We start from the raw sequence: 27463 nt of genomic DNA, 5'->3' as shown, positions 1-27463 counted from the left end.
ATTCTCAAAAAATGAAAGGTATAAATTCAACAAATTATTTAACTTATATTATATATAAATAATTTAAAATTAAAAAATATATTTTTATTATACATAAAAAAAAAAACTAACTACCCCACCCCCTTACCCCCCGCTGCCCCCACCCTACACCATCTCCATCGCGGGCACCAACTCTTAAAACAATCGTATCTCCGCAAATGATTTACCAAAATCAGTGATGCTGGTCTTTTAAGAATTGTCCTAAATGAAGGAGTCCGATGGTGGTGGTTTGACACTGAGATTCAATCGGACGGTGACAAATCAACAACAAACATGTTCAGCGGTAGTGGCTTGAGCCCAATCTCTCCGATTGACCAAAACTCAAATTGAAGGTATGAAAATAGTTTTTTTGAAGATAGGATTGGAATGGAACCATTGGCTGTCAAAAACTCGTCGGGACGGAAATCGAAAACTTAGAAACAAGTTTTCGACGAAAAATGGGAGAAAATCTCTTCAGTTTTTTCTTTTTTTCTTCATTTTTTAATTAATTTTAATTATATTAATGAAATATATTTTAGTTAATTAGGAAGATTTTAAATATTTATAATAATTAAATATTTTAACTAATTAAGAATAATTATAATAATAATTATTGCAGTTAAATATATGTTTTAATTGATTATAAATAATTTTAGATTTAACAATTAACAATTATAAATAGATTTCTCACACCACTTCTCAATTGGAAAACTCTTTTTGAACTCTTATACCATAAACCACCCTCTTATACTCCTTTAAAGGTCTTTGGATGTCTTTGTTTTGCGTCCAACGTAGCCCCAAACAAAGAAAAATTTGACCAACGTGCTTACAAATGTCTTTTCTTGGGTTGTAGTTCACTGAAAAAGGTATATAAGGTATTTGATATTGAAAACAATCTCTTGTTTGAATCTAGAGACGTTGTATTTCATGAGGATACGTTTTCTTTACAATCCATTGCCACAAATATTGGGTCTACTTCCCTTCCTTCATCAGTTGCTAACACAGCCTCTTCTACAGATATTTCTTCTCCTACTGCTCCGATACCCTCTCCTATAGTGCCTTCTTCTACAGATTCTCTTCCTGTTTCATATCCTCGTACACATGTTCGAAGACGTTCATCTAGAACAGCCTCTAAACCCATGTGGATGAATGATTACATATGTTCTTGTGCTGCATCTTCTACTACTTGTATGCATGTTTCTTATAGTTCGACTCATATGTCATTTATAGCTCAAGTGTCTTCAGAGTAGGAGCCTAACACGGGGATATTTTAGTCATTGTTTATAAAAAAATAGACTCAAATTGATCAGGTAGCGATGTGATTATTTATACGTACCATGGGGTGAATTTTTATATTAAAAATTTAATAGAGGAATTTTTGATATTTTGATATATCACATGGGTCAAAATGAATTTAACCCTATATATGTAAAGAGAAGTCTATATTATTATTGCGTAGCAGCACCGAAGATGTGCCTACATATATATATATATATATATATATCATCTAATATATGATCACATCACACGATAAGGGAAAGTAACATATCTCAAAGGGATGAATGATGACATGAATCCTAACCGTGCAACCCTTAAAATACTAGCAGAATCGAACAAAATCACCAATATTAACTATACAGTATACTGCTGGCTGGCTAATACATTATAGTATACTATATTATTATAAATACCAAAAGTCTGAATCCAAGTATTCTAGCAGGCATATGAGGAATTCTCAGCCAGGGACAGGGGCATCCCATCTTGCAAACAGTCGATTGGAGGTATAGTGAGAGTCTCCTGTAGGCCATATGCATTCCAACAAAAAGGGTCGTCTACCAATACACCTTCATATGGTAAAAGCTCTACTTCCGACATTGTAATATTTGTGCAGGCAACGGTGTCACTACATGCAAAGTGTATTGGAGGGCTCCTCACATCATAGGTGCCCTTTATGTTTCTGTAGGTCACATCGGACAGGTAAACTGCTGAGGTTTCATTGCGACACGCCTTTGTCAAGCAATAGTACTGATCGATGATGACACAGTTTCTCACATTTTCCATCTGAATGTTCTCAAAGGATATCCCAGTCACCGACCCCGTCCCACCTTGCCACGTCTTGATCCTCAGTCCGTTGTCTGAGTCCCTTATAAATGCGTTGCGCACTGTTATGTTGGAAACACATGCATGGGAATGTTGAACGCCGAGGCTCCCTATGCTGTGCATATATATATATACAGAGAAAAAGTTCAAATGAGTTGAGCCTTCTGAAACTATTAGGTGAAAATTATTAATCATATAAACATAAACTAATTATGAAGATATAATGAGATGGTGCCAAATCTTGTTTCCAGAAGACTCAATTTTGTAAGAATGAATGAGAGTAAAAGAAGGAAATGAAGTGAGCAAGTTGGGTATTGTACATGTCTCAATTTTAATGAACTGCAAATTGGCGAGGGAAACACCACATACCTGATCCCGTGACTAGGCCCACAAGTGACGGCTTCTATATCGACATCTGAGCAACCTGTTCCTATTGAAATGCAATCATCCCCTGTTCCATAAATAAACCATTTGTAGTGAAAAATGCAGTTCCAAATTAATTCGTGTCATTTCGAGTTTGAGTTGCTCTCGCGTCGCACGTACCATTGCCTATAACAGAATTGTATATGCCAACAGATTTTGTGTTCTCAATGTGAATTCCATCTGTATTGGGGCTCAACTTAGGCGACGAGATGGATAGCTTGTCGATCAGTACGCCTTGGCAGCCATCAAATTTCATGTGGAATTGGGGGCTGTTTTGAATGCGCAAACCACTCACCACCAAGTTGGAGCTCATAAAAAATCGAATAAGCTGTAAAGGGAAAGCATGTCACTTTATTAATTAATTAAACAAAAAAAAAAAAAAGGACCGGGAGGCATCAAAATGTTTTGACCCACCGCAGGACTGTCACATGGTCCGGGCAATGTTGATCCATTGGGACCCTGAAATCACATATGGTTGCATAGCTATAGTGTCAGCTAAATAACCAACTAATGAATTCTTATACCAAGGAAATATTTTATTTTTTTCGTATAGATAGATAGATGTATGCTATACAGATAGGTATATATATGGATGAATTGTTAGTGGAAGGCAAGATTTACCCTGTGAGGTTTGCAGGGGAGATCCCACCACTTCTGGCCGTTCCCTTCAATGGTTCCAGTGCCAGTCAAAGTCATGTCATCCAGCCGATAAAACACAAGCCACTGCTTATTGCTATCTGATTTGGGCCAGCAATCCGGTCCGTCAGGCGGCATTAGCACCCCATCCACCTGCACACATCACGCACGCTCAACTATTAATTAATGAACCATAAATAATTACTAGTACTTACTAGTAGTAGTGAATTCCTCTTGCTCAATATGCACTACATTGTTGAATTAGAAGATTAATAATAGTAATAATAATAATAATGGTTACCTGCAAGACAAGTCCCGGCTGACAGGGCCCAGAAAAAATTGTAGAAGTGATCATGAAAACGAGGTCAGAAGGAGCGAAAACTACACCGTTTTCCACTTGACACGCAGCCTTCCAAGCAGACCTGAAGGCGGCAGTGTCGTCAGTGGCTCCATCTCCAATTGCCCCAAAATCTGTGACATCGAAAATGCAGTTTCTGGTCGAATTGTAGTCGGTTGGAGTGGGGCCATAGCTGGGGTCAGAAGGAATGGAGGGAGGATAGCGAGGGGAAGGGGCAGGGGCAGGAGAATAAGCAGGGGAGAGTTTGGGTGAATTTTTAATCTTTTGCTTCTTCCCAAAATGATGATGATGCCTTGCTTCCACATTACTAACATTTTCTTCAAGTAATAATAAGAGTAGTGGTGTTGTGATAAATAACAAGGATAAGGTGTGTAAAATTCCCATTGGGAACAAGAAATTGATTCAAGAAACAAGAATGTGAAGTGAAGCAGCAATGATGGATGGATGATGACTTTCTCCAGAAAATTTGTGACAGATGGCAAAAAGGAATTGTTGTGGTGGGAAGAATCAAGAAAGGTGAAGGAGAAGTTGACAGTTGAGAGAGGTGAAAGAAAGTGGTTCAGTGGCGGTGGGAAGAAACCATATGCTAATGCTGGAAGTAGATGCTGGGAGTCTGAGTCTGATTTATACTTGGAAAAACATATTTAGGTTCACGGAGGGCAAAGAAAGAAACCAACACGCGTCGACTGTACATTGATCCATGCATCACTTTTTCCAATGAGAAGGGACTATTGTTTAAGCCCAAAGTTTTGTTCTTTTTCTGGAATTTCTTTCTCACAAATTTTGTTTCTGTTGTTTAGTGGGGTACACATGAAAATTATAATATAGATATATGTGTATTTGGCCAAATTATTTGCAACATACTCTCATGTGAATATGAGATGCTATAGAGCCTATAATCTATAGGGGAAGAAGCTGTGAGTGTGAGCTGCTTTTCTTGAGAACCGCGGCCTCTCCATGATCCACGTTTCAGGTTCTCTTCAAACCTCAAACACATGTGCGACCAGACCAGACGTCTCTTTGGCGCTTTCCTGTGCAATAAATGTGAGAGAGAGTTAAAAAGACATGGAGGAGAGCAACTGCATATTTTGCTTTAACAACTGCATTTCCATCATTCTTCAAATTAGTGTACTGCAGCATCGCATTGGACGCTACTATTATCTAATTTCTACCATCTACTCATATTTCTAAATAAGCACTGTATAGTGTAGTCTTCTTTTCCCTGTGTGCTAACTGCTGGAGAAGCCAGCTGTAAATTCATAAAATTTACACACACGCATATATATATATATATATATATATATCTTACTGTTATATTTCACAAGCTCATCAAATTATTCAATACATACATACATAGTTACACCAAATTTTCATGTGATTCCTTGTTGAACATAGTTTAGAACCAGTAATTGTTCCGCAACAACCTTTCTTGCTATTATTAAGAAAATTCAGTTACAGTACAAGTCTAATAATGCAATTGATGAAATATACATCTACCTATAGATATAATGAATGTGTAGGTGTTTGAGGTTGGGTGTGAAAATGAAAATGAAAAAACGGAAATGAGGCAATTTAATGTGATGAGGAATAAGCGAAACTAATGGTTTGGTGTAAAAGCGAAAAGATTGTAGAGTCTCGTGAGTGTTTGTTGTTGTGTAGCGAGTTGTGGCCATGGAAGTAGGAAGCATGTAGCAGCTTCACGACAACCATGGATCCCATTAAATCATTCACGGGTACTTCCAATCTAATCTCATTTTATAATTTACATATATATATATATATATACATGTATTCACACTACTCTATTCTATTTCTTTTTTCTTTTAACAACCCATATAAAGTTTGTAACTTATAAACTTTATATGGGTTTAGGGATGACAAATGAGTTGATCGAGACGCCTCACCAAGGCTCGATTTGAAGTTCGAGTTCAAAATGTTATCTTCATAAGCTCGCGAGCTTTTTTTCAAATTTTTATATATTTAACTCCATATTTAATACTATATCAGTTTTATATTCGAAATTAACCATATATTATAATTATTAATCAATATCATATATTATAATTTTAGATAATAGTACATTATGGCACTTTTATTTATATATTTAATCTCTATACAGAACAAGCTTAATCAACAATTTAGTAATTTTTTTTTGTAAAGAATTACTTAATATGACACACATAAATTTTATGTTAAATTAGAATATGTAAGATCTCAATATTCATTTGTAATCTCTTATACTTTTTTTAAATTAACAAGTCCTAACAATTAACTTGTAATTTTTTATATCTATTTGTGAGTGTATATTTATAGCAAGATACATAGTATAAACTAATATTAAAATCTGGTTATTCTCGTGAATTAATCTAAAGACAATAATAATAATAATAATGATGAGATGATGATGATTATGATGGTTGAATAATTTTTAAATAATTTAATTGTTAATTTATTATTTATATATATAATGAGATCAATCAATATTTTTCTACTTTGGTTTAAAATATTTATCTTTTTTTTTTGTATATAATGAGATAAACCACTTTTAAAAAATAATTTACGTTTATTTATTTTATTGATACTAATAACTACACAAAATTATATGCAAGTATTTTAATAATTTGATGTGTATATGATTTTGAGACTTTACTTATTATATCATTACTTAACTAATTAGTAGTTTATGTTTATAATAATAAATTAAATATTGTACTATATGTTCAATATTTTTTATAATTAATATAATAATATTTAATATTTAATATTTATTTATAATAACAAAATTTGTTGAAAATTCAAGGCTCGAGCTCGATTTGAGTTTGACTCATTTACACTCCTATTTGTAACTCATCATTCTTCTTCTTTTTTTTTTTTTTCATTTATTTCGTACTTAAAATTCTAACAATTACAACCTTGTTACGGTACCTACTACTATTTTGATAAGTCATAAGATGGAGGATTAACATTAGGATGGCTTGGCTTATGTACGAGTCATTATATTTTTATAATAGAGAAAAGTAAAGCACGACTTGCTACTTGAAATGACCAGGAGTTTATGTATTAAAATGGTGGGAATTTTGATGTATTTGTATATTAAAAAAATGTACAAGTTTATATAGAATGTGGATGTGATATTTTTAGGATAAACTAAAGATATGAACATGAAACACCAATACGCAGTGCAATAAATTATAAAATAATAAAAATAATTGTCTTCAAAACTGTTAGTGAAGAAAAAGTTGATGTTCATCGTTCTCAATAACTGTAGCAAATAGTCGTTGACTACGGCCGTGATATCTGCAATTGTGGCTAAAAGTTATGGTAAATATTTTTACCATAGCTATTAGACACGGCAAAAGACTTTTTCTTGATGAAAATTTTTTATGTTTTTGCATCGATTTTATTGAATCGTGGTCAATAAAAATTATGATAAATAATTTTTAATTCTAATGATTAAAATTATAGTCAATAGTTATTTTTTATTCCAGTCACTAAAACAAACTAAATAACATCCAATAAATTAACATTGACAAGAAAGAAACCTCTACATAATACCTTTACGAGTCCTTCAATAACGGCCGTGAGTTTGTTGGATGAACGCTTCATTATTCACCACTCCCAATTCTTCTCCACAAGGATCGATAGTTTTTAATCTGAACACGTAAGAATTTATAGAGGTGTAGTAAATCAGTTGATGGGTAATTCTAACTCAAATTAGATTTGATCGGATATAAATTAATTATAAGATAAGTAAAATAATAAAAAAGTATTTATAATTATATTAAACATAATTGAAAGCTTGATGTAATTTAATCTATGCATAATATCAAGAATAAAGAAACCAGCTTAATCATATATGTATATGAACTGAATTGCAAGAGCGATTGGAATATGATTTTTGATTTGATTCATATACATGTTAATTGGATGTGAAAGAGCTTGCAATAGTTGTTGTATGCATGACAATGTTGTCTTAACCTGTCACGTGTATGCGGTCACGAGAGGATGAATGAGTTGATGATGAGACTTTTAAGCATATGTATATAATTATTAGTACAATATTGTTGTGACGTGACGCGACGCGACTCTAGGGGTGATATTGTCAATAAATTATTATGTTATTTCATTGAAAATCCTAATGTCTCACCCAATTTATAAAATGCAATACTAATTGAAGAATTAATGAACTTAATTTAAATGGCTTTTTTATGCTCAATAGATGTCTGATTTATGTTTGTGATTTGAGTTCAGAGATAAGCACAACAACAAGAAGATTAAGTAAGTAATGTCTGATTCATGTTTGGATTCGAATCATGTTTGTAACTTGGATTTGGAGAGGAGCACAACAACAAGAAGACTAAGTAAGTGATGTCTGATTCATATTTGTGATTTGGGTTCGGAGATGAACACAACAACAACAAGATCAAGTAAGTGATATCTGATTCATGTTTGTAATATGGGTTCGACGTGAAGCACAACAACAAGAAAACCAAGTAAGTGATATCTGATTCATGTTTGTGATATAGATTCGGAGAGGAGCACAACAACAACAAGACCAAGTGGTTAAAGAGATGTGCAACAGCCATTTTACTTTGGAGGCACGTGTGGGTGTGGCCAGGTTTGGAATGTTGCTCCTCCTGCCACCTGCCTCATCATCATAACAAATTGTATCAATTTTCCATGTCTTAAAAAAGTGTAATCACGGGTTGGAGATCTTGAGGTTGAGGTTCACCGCTAATTAATAATAATTAATACATAATTAGGCGCATGCAGTACGTAAAAGCATCTCCTTGGTGCTTTAACTCTTCATTTTCGTAATGCACATCATCATATCCTAAATTATATGTATAAATATATTGTGCTTGTGAACAACAAATAATATTGGTTAATTTTACTTACTGATGTTATTTACGTGTGATCGGTTTTACACTGTTGCAGTCTGCAGTGGTCTTGTAATTATATCTCAAAACCTTCAAACTTGACAATAATTCTCTTCGTACCATAAAATGTGGGGCTATTTGGCATGTGGTTTCTGTTACGGGGTGTTTTCGATCACAAGTTGTCGGCGGAAGTACTCAAGACCTACCCTGCCGCACCCCAACAATTGCACCTTCGCCCTTACCAGCTCTCCAAACAACACTTTTGTTTACTAGTTTTAATTGCTATTTTCTAATTTTAAGTTGCTAGAAACCAAAAGTTTGAAGATGTGTTTTTCCAGTGCAGTATCACATTTTAGCAAACAAACTAACTTCAAGTTATTTTTGCACCATTAATTAAGGCCTCTCACTTCCCTTACATTAATTATTTGATTTGGTCTACATATGTATAATAAAACATTAGGGTTAATTAGCATCACTACGTGTGAAGTCGATTATTAGGATATATATATATGTATATTCAACTCAAATCTAGCTTAGTATGTACGATCATGACAATGGCATTTTATTAACCACATCAACTTGTAAATTAACTATTTTAAAATAATATTTAGAGGGAAAAAATATATGCAACCACATGTAATATTATGAATAAGCAACGATGCGTATCAAATTTTTTATCATACGACAAAGTTAAAGGATCTTAAAAAAAAAATTTAAGATCAATGGGGACTAACTCTACAAAACAAAAGTTTACGCTCCGATGCTTAAGTTGGTAACAGTTCAGCAAAGAAATTAAAAACGAATTTGAATTAAAGTGAGAATAATGATAAAATATGATAATAAAGTAATATATTTTGGTATGAAGTACGAAATGTAAGTTCATAATAAATTAAAAATCGAGTGAAGATATTGAGAATAAGTGAGGGTTGAGAATGATAGTTGATTTTACCAAATGACTGCACAAGACCTCTATTAATAAATGTGTATATAGTAGGATATAAGAGGGTTGTTAAGGAGAGTCCTACGCTAATTGAAAGCCCTTTGAGTTGGCTTTCGTTATATGAAATTAATTTGACTGAGATACAATAAGTGGAAAAGTCTTGCCATGTCTGTTTGAAAATTCAAAAATTAATTATCCGTGGATTTCTAACTCATTTGCCATCAATTTACTAAGAACCACATGGAGATCTTTTAGGATGATGTGTCTTACTATGAGTAAAACAGAAGGTAAGTCTGTGAGTCTTTCCTCCTTGCTGATGTGCCAGTTAGACTGACCTATTTTGTTTGTGAACCCAATCTAATATTTCTAGGGTGCATCTCCTCATCAATTTTAAAATAAAGTAAATTACCCTCTCAGTGATTGATTTACTAGCTATCTTTGTGCACAATTCTTATGCTCATATAATCAAATAGATACAATATAGATTTAAAAAAAAAATCAACATATAATTAAAAGTAAAGCAAGCGATAATAGTATATTGGAAGTTAAAAAATAACGTGAATTAATTAAAATAAACAAATAATTATAATAATAATTAAGGGTATAATTAATAGTTTAAAATTATGAATGATTTTTTTTTTGTTTTGTTTTTTATTTCTTATATCAGTATGGGTTAGTAGTCATAAAATAAAAGATGAAGGCCTCTTGAGAATTTATGATTTGGATTGGATCTGGTACTGAAACAGGTCTAAGTAGTTAAAAACATTCCATTCCCAATAAATGACCAGAGCCTTATTGGCCCACAAGTATCCAGCCCAACTCCAGCCCTGATTACCGGTTTCGACCCGACCGGACCCGTTGCCCTGCAATCCGCAAATGTTTCCAAAAAGGACCGGCTCTATGCTTACAAGTCACAGCACCTGGAGACCCCACCACCGTCCCTCACGCGCGCGCGCACACACACACACGAAAACTCCTCTCTAATTCTTCACCCATTTCAAATCATAGCTAATAGAAATTGATTATTTCAATCATCGGCTATTTGCTGTGTGCTAATCAATGGCCGTATTTCGTCGGCGATCATTAGATTTTGCTCAAATTAAATTGTGAAACTCGTCGATTGAAGCGATCGGCGGTTGATATTTCACCATGTTCGAAGCCCACGTAAGTTTTTATTTGGCTCAAATTTTTGTTCATTTTGTAGTTATTGTTTGGACCTGTAAAATTTAGCCCCCTTCGTTATTTGTTTTTTTTTTTCCTGACCCCTTGAAGAAACTCTTATATGACGCAAATACATGGAAATTATTAGTTTGTTGGTAATTTTATTACGAGGACATGTGCGAATGAAGGTTTATGAGTTGCTCAATTGTTTTTATTGAGATAGAATTTTCTGTGCTCTAAAATTGGGAATAAGCGCAAGTTTAATTTACTTGTGATTTTATTACGTTTACACGTTTCAATGGAATCTTAAGAATATCAGATTTTTTTTTTTTGTTGAATCTTTATTGCATTTGGTGTGCTTAAATGGGACTAGATTACGATGTGTAAATCGGGACAGAAATTTGTACGTATGTATGAAAGGAATACTTAAATGTAGACTTAAGAAGGTAAAGGAAAATGAATAGCACTTAGCATATCACAAGACACAGGCGTCTTTAGGATGAAATGCATATTTTAGTGTTTGCTTTTGTCCTGGGTATATATTTTGGAAGGATTATAGTCATAGTACACCTAAGTAATATATGAATGATCTCTTGTATACAAACAAATCTTAGAAGTAGTACGTGTCACTATAAGTGCTTGATGAATCTACCTGGCTCAGTGCGATTGATAGCAAACAAAAAAACCAATGGTTTGATGAAGGATGAAGGCAGATGAAAGGTTGACTCCTGGAGGAGGGTAATTAGAAAATGCACCGGTTCCCTTTGGCAATGGTTAAGCGGTTTGCTAGCAAATGAACAGTACTTTTCCCTGCATGATAAATTTTCCTTTAGGGATTTTGCTCTCTTGCTAATTCCTATTCTTGAGGCTTTGGACCATCAGTTGGAGGGTTGTTGGTGGGGCAATAGTATAATTGTAATTCAGGCATCTGTGTAACACTTATGATAAATGTTTTAATCGAGTATTTGAGTGGAGCCAGCTAAGTGTTTATGCAATTGCAAGAGGGCAGATAATCATAATGAAGTGGAAATGTTGTTCATTTGCTCAATGTTTAGAGGAAGTCCGACACACATTATTTGGTCAAGTTGCTTGGACGGTTGGACCAAAAGTAGAAATTCATTCGTATATTGCTTGAGGATGGTGAGTTCAATGTAATGTTGATCTTTGTGTTGGCTTGTAGGTAGCTCCTGAAAGCATTAAAGTTCTAGTAAATTTTGTACAGCTAACTTTAATAATGGGTTATGCTCTGTAAATGGAATCAATCAAATTTGTTAGAAAAGTGAATACAACTCTGCTAATTTTGCAATATCTGAGATAGTTGATGATGTTTCCTAGCCATAGTTATCCTACTTTTTTCTTACTTGATTGCATTTCAAATATAAAATTAAGGGAGGGGTGAAGGCCCCTAAATATCTATCTATCTGGCCATCTATGCATGTCTTTTAGAAGTGAAATGAAATCCTCAGTTCCTCATCCGCAGTTGTACAATTTTCTCATGTTTCTCAATACTAAAGTTTTTTATCAGAAGAACAAAAGAAAAAGCAAGAGATGCGGATGAGATCATCAAAGCCCAGATGAATTATGCTTCAACTTAAAGTAACATTTACATATGAACTTCATTTCTCTTTCTTTTAGGAAAGATTAAAGAGTGAACTGTGTGTTAATTTTTTTGTATTTATTCAGGATGTAGAAAACTCTTGCAAATGTAAATGTGAAAGCAAATCTCCACTACTTCCACTAGGAAAAGTCTTTTGTGAATTGTGACAATGATTTTTGAAAGAACCTATTCGCTTCATGAGAAAATATCCAATTCTCTCATACTGGCACCAATTGCAATAATGTAGGTATAAAATATGGTTTTCCGAAGGTTACATGAATTGGTATGTTAGTGATGCTAGATCTCTTATGATGATGGCATGGCTATAAGACGTGCATTGATGGTCTTCTAAGTAGAGAAGTAGAAAAACTTAATTTTTGTAATTTGTTTTAGCTTGACCAATCTCCTTAACTATCATGATTCCAAGGTTTTCTCCACCAACTTTTCGAGGATCTCATCATCTCACATATCATAGTTTAAGAAACCTTGTTTCAAGACCAAGTCTTTCCTGACTTCTGGTCATTCTGGGTGAAGTGCCTTTAAGTGATTCCTCAAACTGTGTTGATTTATCAGTCTCTTGATTGATTTTCTTCTAGGTTTTGCATTTGCTTCGAAAATATTTGGGTGAGTATGTCCATGGGCTGTCGGCAGAGGCCTTGCGAATCAGTGTGTGGAAAGGTATGTTTGGAACTTTGCATATTTTACCTTGTATGTTGTATGATATCTCAGTCATCTTTAGCTTTTTGTATCATTTTGTGATAGTTGTACTGACTTATTTGCTGGTAAGCTGGTTCATGTTTGATGATTAAGTTAAAGAAGTTGATTTTTGAGTTAGGACACAAGACTAGAAGATTTTCATTGTGGTAATAAAAATCTATTTTTCCTGCTCTCCATAATTTAGGGAACATTTTGCCTCTCTCATTTGTTTTTTTTAATGCTGAAAAAGAGCTCATCAATGAAATTGAACTGAGATGTTGAATTGGAAAAATTTTCCAAGAACTACAAGGGACCTTCAAGAATAAAATTAATAAGATTTAGGGAGTGGAGGAAATTTTTATATTAAATTTCTACGAGGAAATTTTTATATTAAATTTCTACTGATTTCTATGTGGCTGCATGAAGAGAAATTGCTTGGTAGTGCTACCTTTTTAATGATGTTAGCGTCATGTGATATGCGGTGAAATATGTTGCTTGCTAATACTGTCAAATATTTGCTAATTTATTCTTTATTTTATGGCATTAATTAGTTTCTAGATGTATTAATTCTCTTGGAGCTTTTGTTTGCTTTGGTATCTTTATAGGGCCTAAGACTGTGATATTGCACTGGCATTTGATATATTCTGATGTTTTCTCTAGGTGATGTGGTTCTCAAAGACTTGAAATTAAAGGCGGAGGCATTGAACGCATTGAAGCTTCCTGTTACTGTTAAAGCTGGTTTCCTTGGTACCATAACCTTGAAGGTAACTTTGTTTGGTTGCTCTCTTGCTATCTGCCATTCATGAATAACCCTGAGGATACAGTCACCTAAAAGCATGTCAATTTAGGCCGAGTTGTTAACTGAAGTTGATCTGAAAAATGGTCTGTTTCTTTCCCATCTCTGGTTAGGTACAGGGATCTTCTTCATCATCTTGGAGAAGTTGATTCCCAGTTTTGGAAATTAGAGGCAATTGGTTATCCCTGTTGTGTTTACATGATATCTTGGTTTAAACTCAAATCATATACGATAGGTTTATATCATTGCTTCTGCATGTTACGTTATGAGTTCCTATTCAACTTAATACTCAAGTCTTATAACGTGACTTATATCAGTAAACTTCTGGATTTCATGTTATTTAATGTAAGTTGAACAGCCTTCATGAATATATGGAGCATGCTTGGTGTATGACGTGGACTATCCTTGATATATTAATCAAAGTGACATTAAACTTAGAACAAATGAAGAAATAAATCTTTGTGAAACGAGAATTTCAAGTTTTCAACCCCTTTTTTTTCTATGTAAGAGAGGGATTTGCCAACTACAATACTAAGAGCAGTCACATGATGGACTAACAAACTGCTTCTTCTTTGTTTTTCATAATTGGCTGAACCAAAATTTAGGTACCGCTTTTTATTTTACGGTTTTGATGAACGCTGCATAAAGATAATCTCTTGAACTCTCTTGTTTTAATTTAAGGTACCTTGGAAAAGTCTTGGTAAGGAGCCGGTCATTGTTCTTATTGATCAAGTGTTCATTCTTGCAACTGCAACTGATGGAATGTCTCCGAAGGTTTGAATCATTTCATGCCAATCCCTCTTGAAAAATAAATAGAACAATGCATGATTTATTCCCAGTACACTAAAACTTTTCCTCTAATGCAATTCTTATTTCTTCTCTATAAGGAAGAAGACCGGGAAAAGCTTTTTGAGGCCAAACTACAACAAATTGATGTGAGTAAATTCTTGATATATTTTTTTGGTGTGTGCTTGAATAGATCCATTTTGTCTTAGTAAACACATGGTGGACTAACAAACTGAAATACGATTATGCAAACATCTTCTCTTAGAATCTTTATGCTTTAATCTTGATGATTGGAGCCCTGGTGGACATTTTATTTGTTCTTTAATCTCTCTCATCTTTTCATCTTTTCTCTCTTCCGAATTACAAAGTTGGAATCTTAAAGTTCTTTTTATCTTGTGAACTACTTTCAGCTTCCATGACCCAGTTCCTAATTACATCACCGTTCCCAAGATAATTCCCTTTTACAGTAAAGATATTTATAGCCACTGGTGTTACCTAATTGTCTTAGTGATATCTTTTTGGGTACAATATATAGAGAATCAGGTGATTGTATTTGCTCATTGTCTTTTTGATACATGCGCAGATGGATCGCTTGACATTTGCTAGTGCAACATGGTTAATCTGGATCTCAAAATAGTCAAGTTTTTAAGTGTACCATCGTAAATAGATTTTCTTGTTTACTGGGTGCCTGTTTTGTTGTAATGAACTAAAGCTTAGACTGCTTGAACATGGTGCGATTATGGCGAGCACTATGTCGATGGAGAGAACTGTTCTGTTGATCTATGTGTTCTGTATTTTGCTCCTTTCTGTTTACTCTTGTCATCTTAATGAATTGAAACGTTCTGCAAGATATTATGGATACATATCCTCCCAAATTACTGAATTTCCCTCTCACACACTTGAACAGTCCAGATTTATATTTAAAATTTGAAGACTTTGATTACATGCTCTTCAGAATTGTTTCTGTTGTAAAAGGGCTTTCTTGGAGCTCAAAAGAATTTCAACACACCCTTATATTATTTCTCAAACAACTTAATGTTTGCATAAGAGCAGCTCAATCTTTGTAATGATTATTTTCTTATCTTCTGTGTCTTTCTCTATGTAATTGATGTTGTTTTCTCAAAATTCAGGAAGCAGAATCAGCAACACTAGAAGCAATATCAAGATCAAAGCCAGGAAATGTATGCACTTCACACTGTATTTTTTTCTTTGCGTTTAGAATTATATTTATTCCATTTGGACTTTGTGTGGTTGCTTAAGTTCCCTGCCATCCTGCTACATCACTGTTGTGTTAGATCAATACTGGAGTACTCTGTATGTCCCTGGGGTATGGCCGAATGTTTTGCAGTTATTCTTTCAGCGGTGTTCTGTTTCTTTCGACATGTATAATTCAAGAATGAAATTTTCTTAGGGGAGTTGGATAAAAGGGTATAATTTATTAGCTCTATCATTTCTTTATCCCAAGGTAGGGGCTTCTCTTATCGTTTTCACTTTTCTTTGCTCTTCTTTCCTTGTCAATTGCTTCTTTTGAGATTTTTAGATAGCATTCAGTAAGTCTATTACACTCATCATTCTTTAATGAGTCAGAGTCTTGATAACTGGAGAATGGCCCACTTTAAATTTGGTTTGCATACAGAGATGGAATAACAGGAGAATAAAGGAAAAATATGAAGACAGGGTTCTTAAATCCGTTAATTACATATTTATGTACTTGATATTATATGATTGGTAAATGATTAAAAAAATGATTAATGCTTGTTAACTGAAGATATATCTCATGGCAGTTAACTGCATGATCCTTTGTTAGTTAAATGATGGATAACATACAAAGATTCTCAGTGCTTGCAAACAGAAAAACTGTCTTCTGGCAATTGACTGCATTACTTTTTGTTTTGCAATTGTTGTATAGTTCGCCAAATACTCTTTTCTTGTTGAGGTCTTCGAGTTCTGCTTTGTGTCTAAGTGTTATAGTTCTAAGATTATCAAATAGTTCCATGCATGTATATCTTTGTGCAGTTTCACCTATAATTTTTACAATAAATTTGCGACTTTTTGCAGCCACCAGCTGGAAATTCTTGGCTGGGTTCACTAATTGCTACAATTATCGGCAACCTCAAGATTTCTATTAGCAATGTTCATATCAGATACGAAGATTCCTTGAGGTTGGTCTATACTTGAGTCGACACAATTCCTTTTTATGAGTTCAATTGATTTCTGTACTTGATGTTACTATCCCTTTTTAAATCTATGAACTGTTTGCCGAAGTGATTAAGCATGATTTTGTCTGTCTCTGGGTTATGATATATGGGCTTTTGCTTTCTCATATCTCTCAATATGTTTAATCTCAGCAATCCAGGACATCCATTTTGTTGTGGCATTACCCTTGCGAAGCTTGCTGCTGTTACCATGGATGAGCAGGGAAATGAAACGTTCGATACAAGTGGTGCTTTAGATAAATTGCGAAAGGTATGCTTTGTATTATTCCTTGTGACATAGTCTTCTTTTGGATTTGTCCGCTTAAGTGAAGATAAGTTTTACCTGTAGAGTGGTACTAAAGATAAAGTTAATGTGAATTTCACACGTCTGAATACAGAGAATACCATCGTGAAATTACGATATTCCTCTTCACGATAGCTTTTAAATGTCCTGGATTTCCCTTGTTTGAGTAAGTATAAGAGTATCCTTGAGTATCACCGGTGCTGAAAATCCTAATTTTTCTTTTGCCTTCTTTGTGGTTCTGTTATAGTCATTGCAACTTGAAAGGCTTGCTATGTATCATGATTCCAATCGTGGTCCCTGGCAGTTGGATAAGAGATGGGAGGATCTTAGCCCTCGGGAATGGATTGAGGTACATTGTTTTTTTGAAGCTATTCATCTCTTGTTCTCTCTTTGAATTGCGTTAACAAAATGACCTATTTCTGGGAGTTAGTGTCGCGTTTTATTTATTTTCCTTATATCTTTGTTTATGTTGTTATTTAGATCTTTGAAGATGGCATTAATGAATCTTCAAAAGGTAGCAGCCGGGCGTCCCCCTGGGCTCAAGACCGACGCTACTTAGTTTCGCCAATCAACGGTGTTCTTAAATACCATCGTCTAGGAAACCAGGAAAGAAATGATTCAAGTGTACCTTTTGAGAAGGCTTCTCTTGTCATCCCTGATGTTTCTTTGACAATTACAGAGGTATGAATCTTGACTTCATATTGTTTCAAGGTTCTGCATGGTATGTTTACGATTGTTTATACTTATCTAGTTATCACCCCATGCCAAGGCACAGAGGATTATATTTTTAAAAGAATAAATAAATAGAATTAGGAATAACTTAAATTGTAAAATTGAAAAATATGAAACAATAAATAATCTAAAATTTAAAATGTAAGTAATTAATAAGTATAAAAATACAAATGTATATTGCATATAAAGATCAAACCTAATTTTTTTTCCTAACTAATTTACCTAAAATGAGTGAATCTTTTGGATAAAATTAAACAATATACTTTTTTAAGTAGCAAAATAAAATTCAAAGAGGCATCTCTAACATGGCAGCCAAAGCAAATAGGAATATGTGTGGAAAAGGTGAACAAATAAATAAAAATTATAAATGAGTCAAACTTTAAAATAAAATGAGTGATGGTAAATTATTCAAGATTCCAAATTAAAGTGATCAATAGATATAAAAATATATAAGTATTATTATATATCAAAATAAATTTTAAATTATATTACTAACGAAATTTATAAACAAGTTTGTAAATCTTTTGGATAAAAATAAATCATATACTTGTCAAAACTGAAATAAACAATAAAAAGAAAAAATTCTTGCGTGGCAAAATAAAATTCAAAGAGGCTATCCAAATATGTCCATACATGTGCTTACTTGGATAGCCTCTATATTTGTGTTTTATTATATATACATCTATGTATGTCACATTTTCTTGATGGTAGAGCAAATTGAAGATAGGGTGAGACAAAGATCTTACCTATATTTGTTTATGGATATTAAGTCATCTCTACCTATAAAAGCTAAGGATGTGTTCAAGCAAAAGATTTTCTACTTCCTCTGCCACCGCTGCTGTCTGTGCCAGGGACAATCTTGTTTAATAAACATTGCACTCTCACATTCTTACAATTTTTGAGCACCTCCTTGCCACTCTACTCATGAACCAACTTTCTCTTCTTCCTCACCATCCTTGTTTTGCCTAGCATGAACAGAAAAGTCATCAATGTTTTAAAGACATTTTGGGGGACTTGTTTGATATTTCTGTCCAGTTTCAAAATGTAACAAGCATTTAAACTATCTGCTCTTTGTTTCAGGCTCAGTATCATGACTGGATTAAACTTGTGGAGGTCATATCGACTTACAGGAAACATGTCGAAGTCTATCATTTAAGACCCGGACTACCAGTTTCAGGGGGTGCCGCCTTATGGTGGCGTTATGCTGCTCAAGCTGGGTTGCAGCAGAAGAAGATGTGGTAATTTTGTTTTAGAAATGCAAAATAATCGACTATGATATCTGAAAGTGACGTCCAACACTTAAAACTGAAAATATGCAATGTTTATGTTATGCGTTTCAGTTGGTAACATTTAAGAGTAATATCTGACAGAGTAGAGTCTCATGTAAACTGAGTCCAACATTTTAAGGGACTGTATTTTATTTAAATCGGTATGGACTTAAAAAAGCATAAATGTTTTATGGACATTGGTATGTTTACTTGCACGTGTGTGCATGCATGCTGGGATTAGGAGATGCTATGCAATTAATGCGTTTTATAACAAAAAAGATTTAACAATGTAGTATGGCAGTAAAATTGAAAAACCTAGGTTCTAAAGTTTCAAGCAAAGCATGTCTAGTTATGCTGAAGGCTACTATAATAACTATTTCATGCAGTAATAGTTAAAAATTTGCCAGTATATTTGTGAAAATGAAATGACTTTATGAAATATTATTTGTTTGATAACTCGATGGTTGTCTGTTAGGGCATATATAAATCGAGAATCCAGTTTCAGTATTTTTATGTCCACCTAGATGTTAAGTACTTAATTTTGGAACTACCAGATTTCTTCTTGTCCTCACTATTATAATGGATATATACTAGGAATACTAGTTAGTCATTCCGCACCTTCATGTTGTCATCCGATCTAATACTCCATTCAGTCAATATTCTGTTTTCCTAGAACTAATTTATCTTGTTTTTATATCCCTGCAGCTACCGGTTCTCTTGGGAGCAAATCCAGCATTTATGTCATCTTCGTAGACGATATGTGCAATTATATGCTGATTCTTTGCAGCGGTTAAATGTAGATAATTCTGAAATAAGAGACATTGAAAAAGACCTGGATCCCAAAGTTATTTTACTATGGAGGTATATTTAGAAGTTCACTGAACAGTGGTTTTTACCACAAATATGTTTACAAATGTATAGAAGAAAAAAATGATTGGAAGAGTGCTCTATGTTTTTCGTGCTCATGTAAATCCTCATATTGATCAGAGATATTGTTATATCCTCTATATTAAGTTTGGTCCATAATGTTTTCTGCTTGCTTTTGATTATTTCATGTGATGGTTTGTATACATCTGAGATCTGTACATTCAGTTTTGTTTGAACTTTTAGGTTGGGTTTCCTTGGCTGGTTTTGGATGTTGACACTCTTTTCTATCATTATCATTGTGAAGTTGAGTGATAATCTCTTCTGCTGATTGTTATTTAGGTTTCTTGCCCATGCAAAGGTTGAATCAGTAAAGTCGAAGGAAGCAGCCGAGCAGAGAATGCTAAGAAAAGGCAGCTGGTTTTCCTTGAGATGGTCTGTTCATTTTAGTCAATCATTTTCTTTCATCTAGTATTACCTCCTGCTGTACTTCCCTTCCATGAATTGTTAGGAGATTTTGCTTAATTTCTTCATATATTGTTAAAGCAACTGTAAATGCATTAGCTTCAGAAGTTATATGCATCACAAATCACATCTTAAACACTTGCTTATTTGTTGTCAATGGATGCTTTTAGTATTAATTGGGTCTTGTCAAGCAGGCGAAGCACTTCCGATGACGACTCTGCAATTGACACTTCGAATGTATCTCGGTCAGTGGAAGAGAGATTGACTAAGGAGGAATGGGAAGCGGTCAATAAGCTGCTAAGCTACCAGCCAGATGAGGATTTGGCTCACGCTGGAAAGGGTGTGAACATGATACACTATATGATAGTTGTATCTATCAGTAAAGCAGCTGCTAGGATTGTTAATATTAATGATACTGAGATCGTTTGTGGTAGATTTGAAAATCTTAATGTTTCCACTAAGCTTAAACATCGGAGCACCCAATGTGATGTAACGTTGCAATATTATGGATTTTCTTCTCCTGAAGGATCTCTTGCCCAGGTTTGTCCTCTTGTACTTTTGTAATTGAGCTTTTGGCCAACCAACATACTTATTGCCTCTGTGTTTTGGAAATCTGCAATGATTTTCTCCTTGTTTGTGCTTCAGTAACCCACCAATACAGTTGACATCCAAATGATGTGTAGAATGTGTTTTTTAATTATTTGGACACCCTTATTCCAAGACTATGCAAGCCGGTTACATGAAATGCACCCAAACCAAAACAAGCTGGCATGGAGGGAAATAAATGAATTATAAAGATCTTGGTTAAATTGAAATAAAGTTTTGCTGTACATCACTAAACATATCTGGATCCAAATGGACTCAACACCATATATCAGCCATAAAGCATATGCCAAAATGTCATGTGTCCCGGCCACTACTTTGTAACAGTATCCCTGCATTTGTTCTGTGGTACTCTGTTTTGTATCTTTAGAAACTAGATTCTTAATTCAATTTGTAGATTGTATATCATTTTATTTTGTCTAGTCCTACGGGTGGCTAAAAATCCTTCACTTTTCTTACTTGGGACTACGGTTGGAGTTCATTCAATTTTGTCGGGTATTTGCTGATTTCACTTTTGGCCACAGAGTGTCTCCAATGAGCAGAAGGTGAATGCATTGCAAGCTAGTTTCGTTCATTCTCCAGCTGGAGAAAATGTAGATTGGCGGCTGTCAGCAACAATTTCGACTTGTCATGTTACGGTAGTTTGCTAAGTATTTCTCTTCAATATGTGCTTGATCCTGGATCAACTTGTTTGTTACCACCTTCCTGCCTTTTGTTACTTATTGCGATGTAGAAGAACAATTTTTTGGATAGGTACTGAAAAGCAACACATGTGAACAGTTTATATTGTTTGTTGCATCACAAAATGAAAATGATGGATAAGCTTTTGCTGAAAATTTATGCTCGCTTCATTTTCCTTTTTAATAAATTAGGGTTTATTATGCCTCAGTGTTATTTTGTTCCGGCCTGAATATTGGAGATGGATAATGATTCTGTATCTGTGGCTCCTCTGGATTGATTATTTCTTGTAGTACATTGTTGTATTTATCGATAAAGGAATTCCATTAATTCATCTATGCTGAAGTCTTATCCCATGTTCCATCCTTCATTATTCTTTACTGCAGTTATTATTCAGATTCTCTTGTAACCTCTCTTCCCCTCTTGGCACTCAATTTATAGGTTCTTGTGGAAAGTTATAATCGCTTTCTACATTTCGTGAAGAGAAGCAGTGCTGTTAGTCCTACTCTTGCGTTGGAAACTGCAACTGCTTTGCAGGTAGGATCTTTCATAATTCACAAGCTTTGCTTTGAGGAACTTATCCTTTAGTAGACTGATCACTTCAAATATCATTTTTGCTGTTGGAAGCTAAATTTTGAATATTAATATAATGGACAGCATAAAATTGAAGAAGTGACCCGGAGAGCTCAGGAGCAATTTCAAATGGTCTTAGAAGAACAGAGCAGGTTAACTTCTAATATTTATTAACTGGAAGAATCACCTTTGTTATTCATGTGATGCATTAGCTCAATTTATATAACTTCAATTAGTCTTTGTTATCTTTTTAAGTTGTATGGGAATTTTCCAAATGTTACTCTGGTTGCATGAAGCACAGTACATTTACTAAAAGAAAGATTTTGAAATGAACGTAGTTAATTGGCCAGAATTTCAGATATGGATTCCAAATTCAGATAGTCGCAGTTCCGGATCTCTTGCTATAATTTTCCTTTTGACCATAGTACTTCAAGCTGAATTTTTTTTACTTAAACTACTTCTTAGCCTGCATTTGTAATGTGCATAGGGGCACTGAAGCTTTATTAGTTTGTTATATGAATGAATTCAGATTTAAGTTCTTGTCCTTGGGCCAGGTGTCTCTCTCTATCTCTCTCTTCCTGTCAATTCTCTGGATCTGCACAGATTGTTTGTAATTTTTCTGGTGTGTAAAAAGATTGGATAGGCATAGTTCATGTGTTCTTGAATTTGCTAATACATATCATAAATAATACATCAATTTTGATGGAAATCAATTTTCGAGGCCTGTATGGTAACATAAATTATTTGTTAAGATGGTTTGAATTCTAGAGAAACTTGATGCTTTATTCTTGATATCATCAGATTTGCTCTTGACATTGATCTTGATGCTCCCAAAGTTAGAGTTCCTATAAGATCTTCAACCTCCACTGGAAATGACAGCCTTCTTCTATTAGATTTCGGTCATTTCACTTTACAAACAAGGGTAGGTTGATTTCTATTCATTTCACATTTGCTCATATGACATTCTAGATTCAGTCAACTAATTTTATCTGCATAACAGGAGGATGGTCAATTCCACGACCATGGGCACAGTCTGTATTCTACTTTTCATATTACTGGAAGGGATATTGCGGCATTCTTTACAGCTTCTAGTTCTGAGAATCAGTCTTTCAATTGGGCATCCCAACCTCCTATTGCTCCCAATTCTGAAGTTGCTGACAAATTCTATTCTCTTATCGATAGGTGTGGAATGTCTGTAATTGTCGATCAGGTATATTTCATGAATTGGTTTATCATTCTTTTTAAGTGTTTTTTGGGGTCTTAAATCATTATATTAATGTACAATTTTTGGCCACTAAGATTAAGGTACCTCATCCAAGCCATCCATCAACGCGCATATCTGTCCAAATCCCAAGCCTTGGAATACACTTTTCTCCTGACAGATATTTCAGGCTTAATGAATTGCTGAATTTATTCAATGGTGCAACACCTAATGATGAGCAACATACAATAGAAAACTCTCAAACTGGTCGTGTCCCCTGGAGTCCCCTAGATCTGGCAACTGAGGCCAGAATTCTTGTTTGGAAGGTATGTTAATACCTTGAAATCTATGTGATGTGCTAGTTAGTTGCTAGTGCTGTGAATCAGTTTGTTATATTATTTTTATGCAGGGAATTGGCTATTCAATTGCTGCCTGGCAACCATGTTTTCTTGTCTTATCTGGATTAATCCTTTATGTGTTGGAATCTGAATCTTCGCGGAGCTATCAACGTTGCTCAAGGTCTACCATTTCATTTCTCCATTCTTTTTGTCTATATTATTATGATTCCTCCTCCTTGAATAAAATTGGGTGAACCATCGGCACATTCACGGGTTTTATAGTAATTTGATCTTATTGCCTGTTTTCAGATTGGGAAAATGTTTGATCTAATATGATCCTTTTTTATCCTGTCCAATTCTGGTTCTGCAGCATGGCTGGTAAACAAGTATATGATGTTCCTCCAACAAATGTTGGTGGTTCGCCATTTTGTATTGCTTTGAGCACCAGAGGCATGGATATAAAAAAGGTTGGTGATTTCCAGTGACATTAGAAAAACAGCACTTTTCTAACATCCTTAAGCAATGACTGTCCTTTAATTGCACCTTATTAATTTTTTTGCCTTAAAAAATGTGTCAATATTTTTAATCTTCTTGGGGGATTGACTGGTGTGGAGCGTAGATGGCTTCTGGCATTTTGTGGGAATTGTTGTACTGGGTTGTATGGTTACTATGTTTTCTTTACTCATAGAGAAAGAGGTGAAGAGTCTGTTGTTATAAAGCAGAAAAGAAGATTCTTATGTATGGAAGGTAAGAAACTTGCTATTTCTTTGAAAGAAAAAAGACAAGAACTAATCTGTTGGAAAGAGTAACGTGAGACTTTAATGATAATGACAGGGAGGAAATATTTTGATTTGCTAAAGCATGTTATGTTTAGGATGCACATTTCGCTATTTTTTATTGTTTTCTACCTTGATGCACATGCTACAACTATATATTCTTTTCCACCACCTTTCCTCGTAAAAAGTTAGTGTTTCCTTTCCCTTGGGTGTGCAGCTTCATTTGTTAGTTCCTGAGAAATTGCTGTTAAGTATTCTGACTAACAAAGTTCTTGTATAAACTGTTTCTTTTGGAAATCTTTTATACCCATCATTGGTGAGTTCTTTTATGTGTATGAGTGCTGTTGGTAATGTGGTGCGGAATTGTGATCAGTTACATCATATCATCCTTCCATTTTGTGAATGGGAGTTACTTTTACTAAATTTAAGATTGAGAAGTACTGTTCTTTGTGTGATGGAAGATATTATAAACTGGAAATTTCTATTTTATATCTTTATCAGTGTGATCCTTATATCATGCCTTTTGTTATGTTAGAACTTATTAAGCAAATAATATCCTCTCTTTTCTTATACTATTTTTTCTTTTGCAAACAAGGCTCTGGGGTCTTTTAGTACTCTGATACTGGAGTTTCGAAGTGAGGAGGATAAGTCAACTTGGTTGAGGGCACTTGTACAAAGTACATACCGAGCTTCTGTAAGACATCAAAATCATTGCCTTTGTTAATGAAATCTCTCACCTGACAACAGAAGTACCCATTATGTAATGTTACTGTCTGTTTATTTGGATGAAGGCCCCTCCTTCAGTTAATATACTTGATGAACTAAGAGATGATCAACTAGAGTTTGCTGAATCTCGGGCCAATAATGCAAGAGCAGCTGATCTTGTTGTCAATGGAACAGTGGTAGAAACTAAATTGTCATTATATGGAAAGGTCAGTGGGTATCCTAAATTGCTTGTTTTTAGATGTACTTATGTAACTTTACTGCCTTCTTAATTGCAAATAGTTACTCTGGGCTTCTATTTCCTTGAACTTGGACGTTGTTTTTCGTTTGGCCTACCTGAAAATTGTCATTTTACCATAACTTCTTGTTATTTTCTTTTATTCTCTATTTTCAGCTTGGAGATGAGGAGCATGAGAGGACACATGAGAAGCTCATCCTCGAAGTTCTTGCTGGTGGAGGGAAGGTTTGTTTGTGTAACACTAAGCTGAATTTTGTTCAGCCTGGAGCATGAGTTTTACATGAAGCTTAAGCTGCGTTGCAGATTCTTATCAACTTACTGGAAGTGTGTGTTCTTTAATGAGAAATATGGGAAATTAAGTAAGAGAAAGGGATCTATAATGTTTAAAATACACAGCAGACAGCACATTGATACAATACCAACTGAGTTGCCATCTGGAACGATGCACCACGCATGGTCTTCTGTAGCGTTCACATTGCTTTCTTTCTTTAGAATGCACAGTTGATAATGAGTAAGATGATACTTGTCTTCATCCTTAACAGTTGGTACAGTGTTTTCATTAATGGGTCTGTTAAGCTATTTTCTAAAGCATTAACACTGGACTGAATCATCATTTTTTCATGAATGCATGATTTCTGATTAGCACTTCAAAGGACATTGTTATTCTCCAGTGACATGCCTCCATGTGCATGGAGGCTTCAAAATACTCATTTGGTTGATTGAAGAACAGCTATAATCATGTTAGGATATTGTACATTTCTAATTAGAATCATAAATTCCAGTTTATTTCTGTTTTCCACTTTGAGAAGCATCCCTTATTTAAAATGTGTCTGTTTATACATTAGCTCCTTGATGTTTGCTTCATTTGTACTCTTAGAAGTCCTATATGAAGTTAACTGTTTGGTAAATGCTGGTTGATTTATTTATTTTCTGTACTGTGTACTCTGATCTAACGCACTCTGTTTGATTATCTTCACTCACAAGAAGATAACTTTTTGGTGTATGCTTTTACATGCCAATCAGCACATAGAACAGGGGTAACTGCCATGTTCATGACTTCATATTTTTTCAAATTTACCAACTTCTTGGAAAATATCATGTTTCTTCTTCTCGTAGAGACATTTTTCGTTCTTGTCTTAATATTGTTTTTCCAATTGTCGCCAGGTCCATGTCTCTAGTTGTACAAGTGACTTGACCTTAAAAATGAAGCTCAATTCTTTGAAAATTATGGATGAACTTCGGGGATCTGTGACTACACACTCACAGTATTTAGCTCGTTCAGTGTCCATGGATCAGCATTCTCCTAGCTCCCCTAATATTTTAGAACCTCAAGAGAAGGACCTGTTTGAAGTAACAGTTGATGAGGATGATATCTTCACAGATGCTTTGCCTGATTTCTTGACTTTGCATGACACTGCTGAAATCCATGAGAAGGATCTCTCTAGGGTAAAAAGTATTTCCAATGATGTCTTCTATGAGGCAATGAGCTCTGATGATTCTGATTTTGTGTCTGTTACATTCTTGACAAGGAATCCTGGTTCTCCTGATTATGATGGTATAGATACACAGGTAACCATCTGAGGGAGAAATGTGGAAGAAAAGAATTAGATACTTTGATATTAAATCCTCTACATTTTGGTTTCTGAATTATGTTGTGAACTTTTCAGATGAGTATTCAGATGTCGAAATTGGAATTCTATTGCAACCGGCCTACTCTTGTTGCTTTGATCAACTTTGGTTTTGACCTAAGCTCTGCAGATAGAGGGGTTAGTGGTACAAATGAAAGTCCTGATGAAGACACTCCAGGAAACAAAGACAAGACTGAAGAACATGGACATGCGTCAGGCGTCACGGGATTACTGGGGTATGGGAAAGGTCGTGTCGTTTTTCATTTGAACATGAATGTTGATAGCGTTACCATGTTTCTTAATAAGGAGGATGGTGCTCAACTTGCCATGTTCGTGCAAGAAAGTTTTCTTTTGGATATTAAGGTACTATAAATCCTTCTCTAGTTTTGGATGCATCAAGAGATCCTATAGCTGTGTTTGTGTGTGTATGTATATGTTTATTTTTTACTGAATGAGTTGCAATTATGCATATTTCAAATTGAGTTA

At 34.4% G+C, this 27463-nt stretch overlaps 2 protein-coding genes across 2 annotated transcripts in view; one reads left to right on the top strand and one right to left on the bottom strand.

The window, feature by feature from the left end:
- Positions 1 to 1541: 1541 nt before the first annotated feature.
- Positions 1542 to 4153, bottom strand: LOC105178850 (Pectin lyase-like superfamily protein). The gene is made up of 6 exons (XM_011102405.3): positions 3479 to 4153; positions 3163 to 3330; positions 2956 to 3000; positions 2662 to 2869; positions 2488 to 2569; positions 1542 to 2233 (listed from the first exon to the last, which is right to left on the bottom strand). The coding sequence occupies exons 1-6, from the start codon at positions 3917 to 3919 to the stop codon at positions 1732 to 1734; spliced, it is 1446 nt and encodes a 481-aa protein (XP_011100707.2). The 5' UTR covers positions 3920 to 4153; the 3' UTR covers positions 1542 to 1731.
- Positions 4154 to 10261: 6108 nt separating this feature from the next.
- The window catches only part of LOC105178851 (calcium-dependent lipid-binding family protein), a 40739-nt gene continuing 23537 nt past the window's right edge, over positions 10262 to 27463 (top strand). Inside the window, 27 exon segments of the mRNA XM_088885732.1 lie at positions 10262 to 10519; positions 12710 to 12791; positions 13470 to 13573; positions 14287 to 14379; positions 14493 to 14540; positions 15522 to 15572; positions 16450 to 16553; positions 16740 to 16857; positions 17138 to 17239; positions 17371 to 17571; positions 18703 to 18860; positions 19596 to 19751; positions 20097 to 20189; positions 20414 to 20759; positions 21347 to 21460; positions 21942 to 22037; positions 22158 to 22225; positions 22875 to 22995; positions 23074 to 23283; positions 23373 to 23600; positions 23684 to 23793; positions 23983 to 24079; positions 24984 to 25082; positions 25180 to 25320; positions 25506 to 25574; positions 26514 to 26918; positions 27017 to 27340. Coding sequence (XP_088741858.1) covers positions 10505 to 10519; positions 12710 to 12791; positions 13470 to 13573; positions 14287 to 14379; positions 14493 to 14540; positions 15522 to 15572; positions 16450 to 16553; positions 16740 to 16857; positions 17138 to 17239; positions 17371 to 17571; positions 18703 to 18860; positions 19596 to 19751; positions 20097 to 20189; positions 20414 to 20759; positions 21347 to 21460; positions 21942 to 22037; positions 22158 to 22225; positions 22875 to 22995; positions 23074 to 23283; positions 23373 to 23600; positions 23684 to 23793; positions 23983 to 24079; positions 24984 to 25082; positions 25180 to 25320; positions 25506 to 25574; positions 26514 to 26918; positions 27017 to 27340 — 3753 coding nt within the window. The 5' untranslated portion in view covers positions 10262 to 10504.

This window comes from Sesamum indicum, linkage group LG10 (genome assembly GCF_026168435.1).
Source record: "Sesamum indicum cultivar Baizhima isolate 11 linkage group LG10, ASM2616843v1, whole genome shotgun sequence".
Classification (NCBI taxonomy): domain Eukaryota; kingdom Viridiplantae; phylum Streptophyta; class Magnoliopsida; order Lamiales; family Pedaliaceae; genus Sesamum; species Sesamum indicum.
This window is presented reverse-complemented; position numbering and strand designations above follow the sequence as displayed.

Coding starts and splice junctions, on each gene's coding strand:
- LOC105178850 (XM_011102405.3), bottom strand. CDS start 3,919: ATGGGAATTTTACACACCTTATCCTTGTTATTTATCACAACACCACTA. Junction 3,331..3,478: donor AGCCGGGACTTGTCTTGCAG/GTAACCATTATT, acceptor TGATGTGTGCAG/GTGGATGGGGTGCTAATGCC. Junction 2,234..2,487: donor GGGCCTAGTCACGGGATCAG/GTATGTGGTGTT, acceptor ATATATGCACAG/CATAGGGAGCCTCGGCGTTC.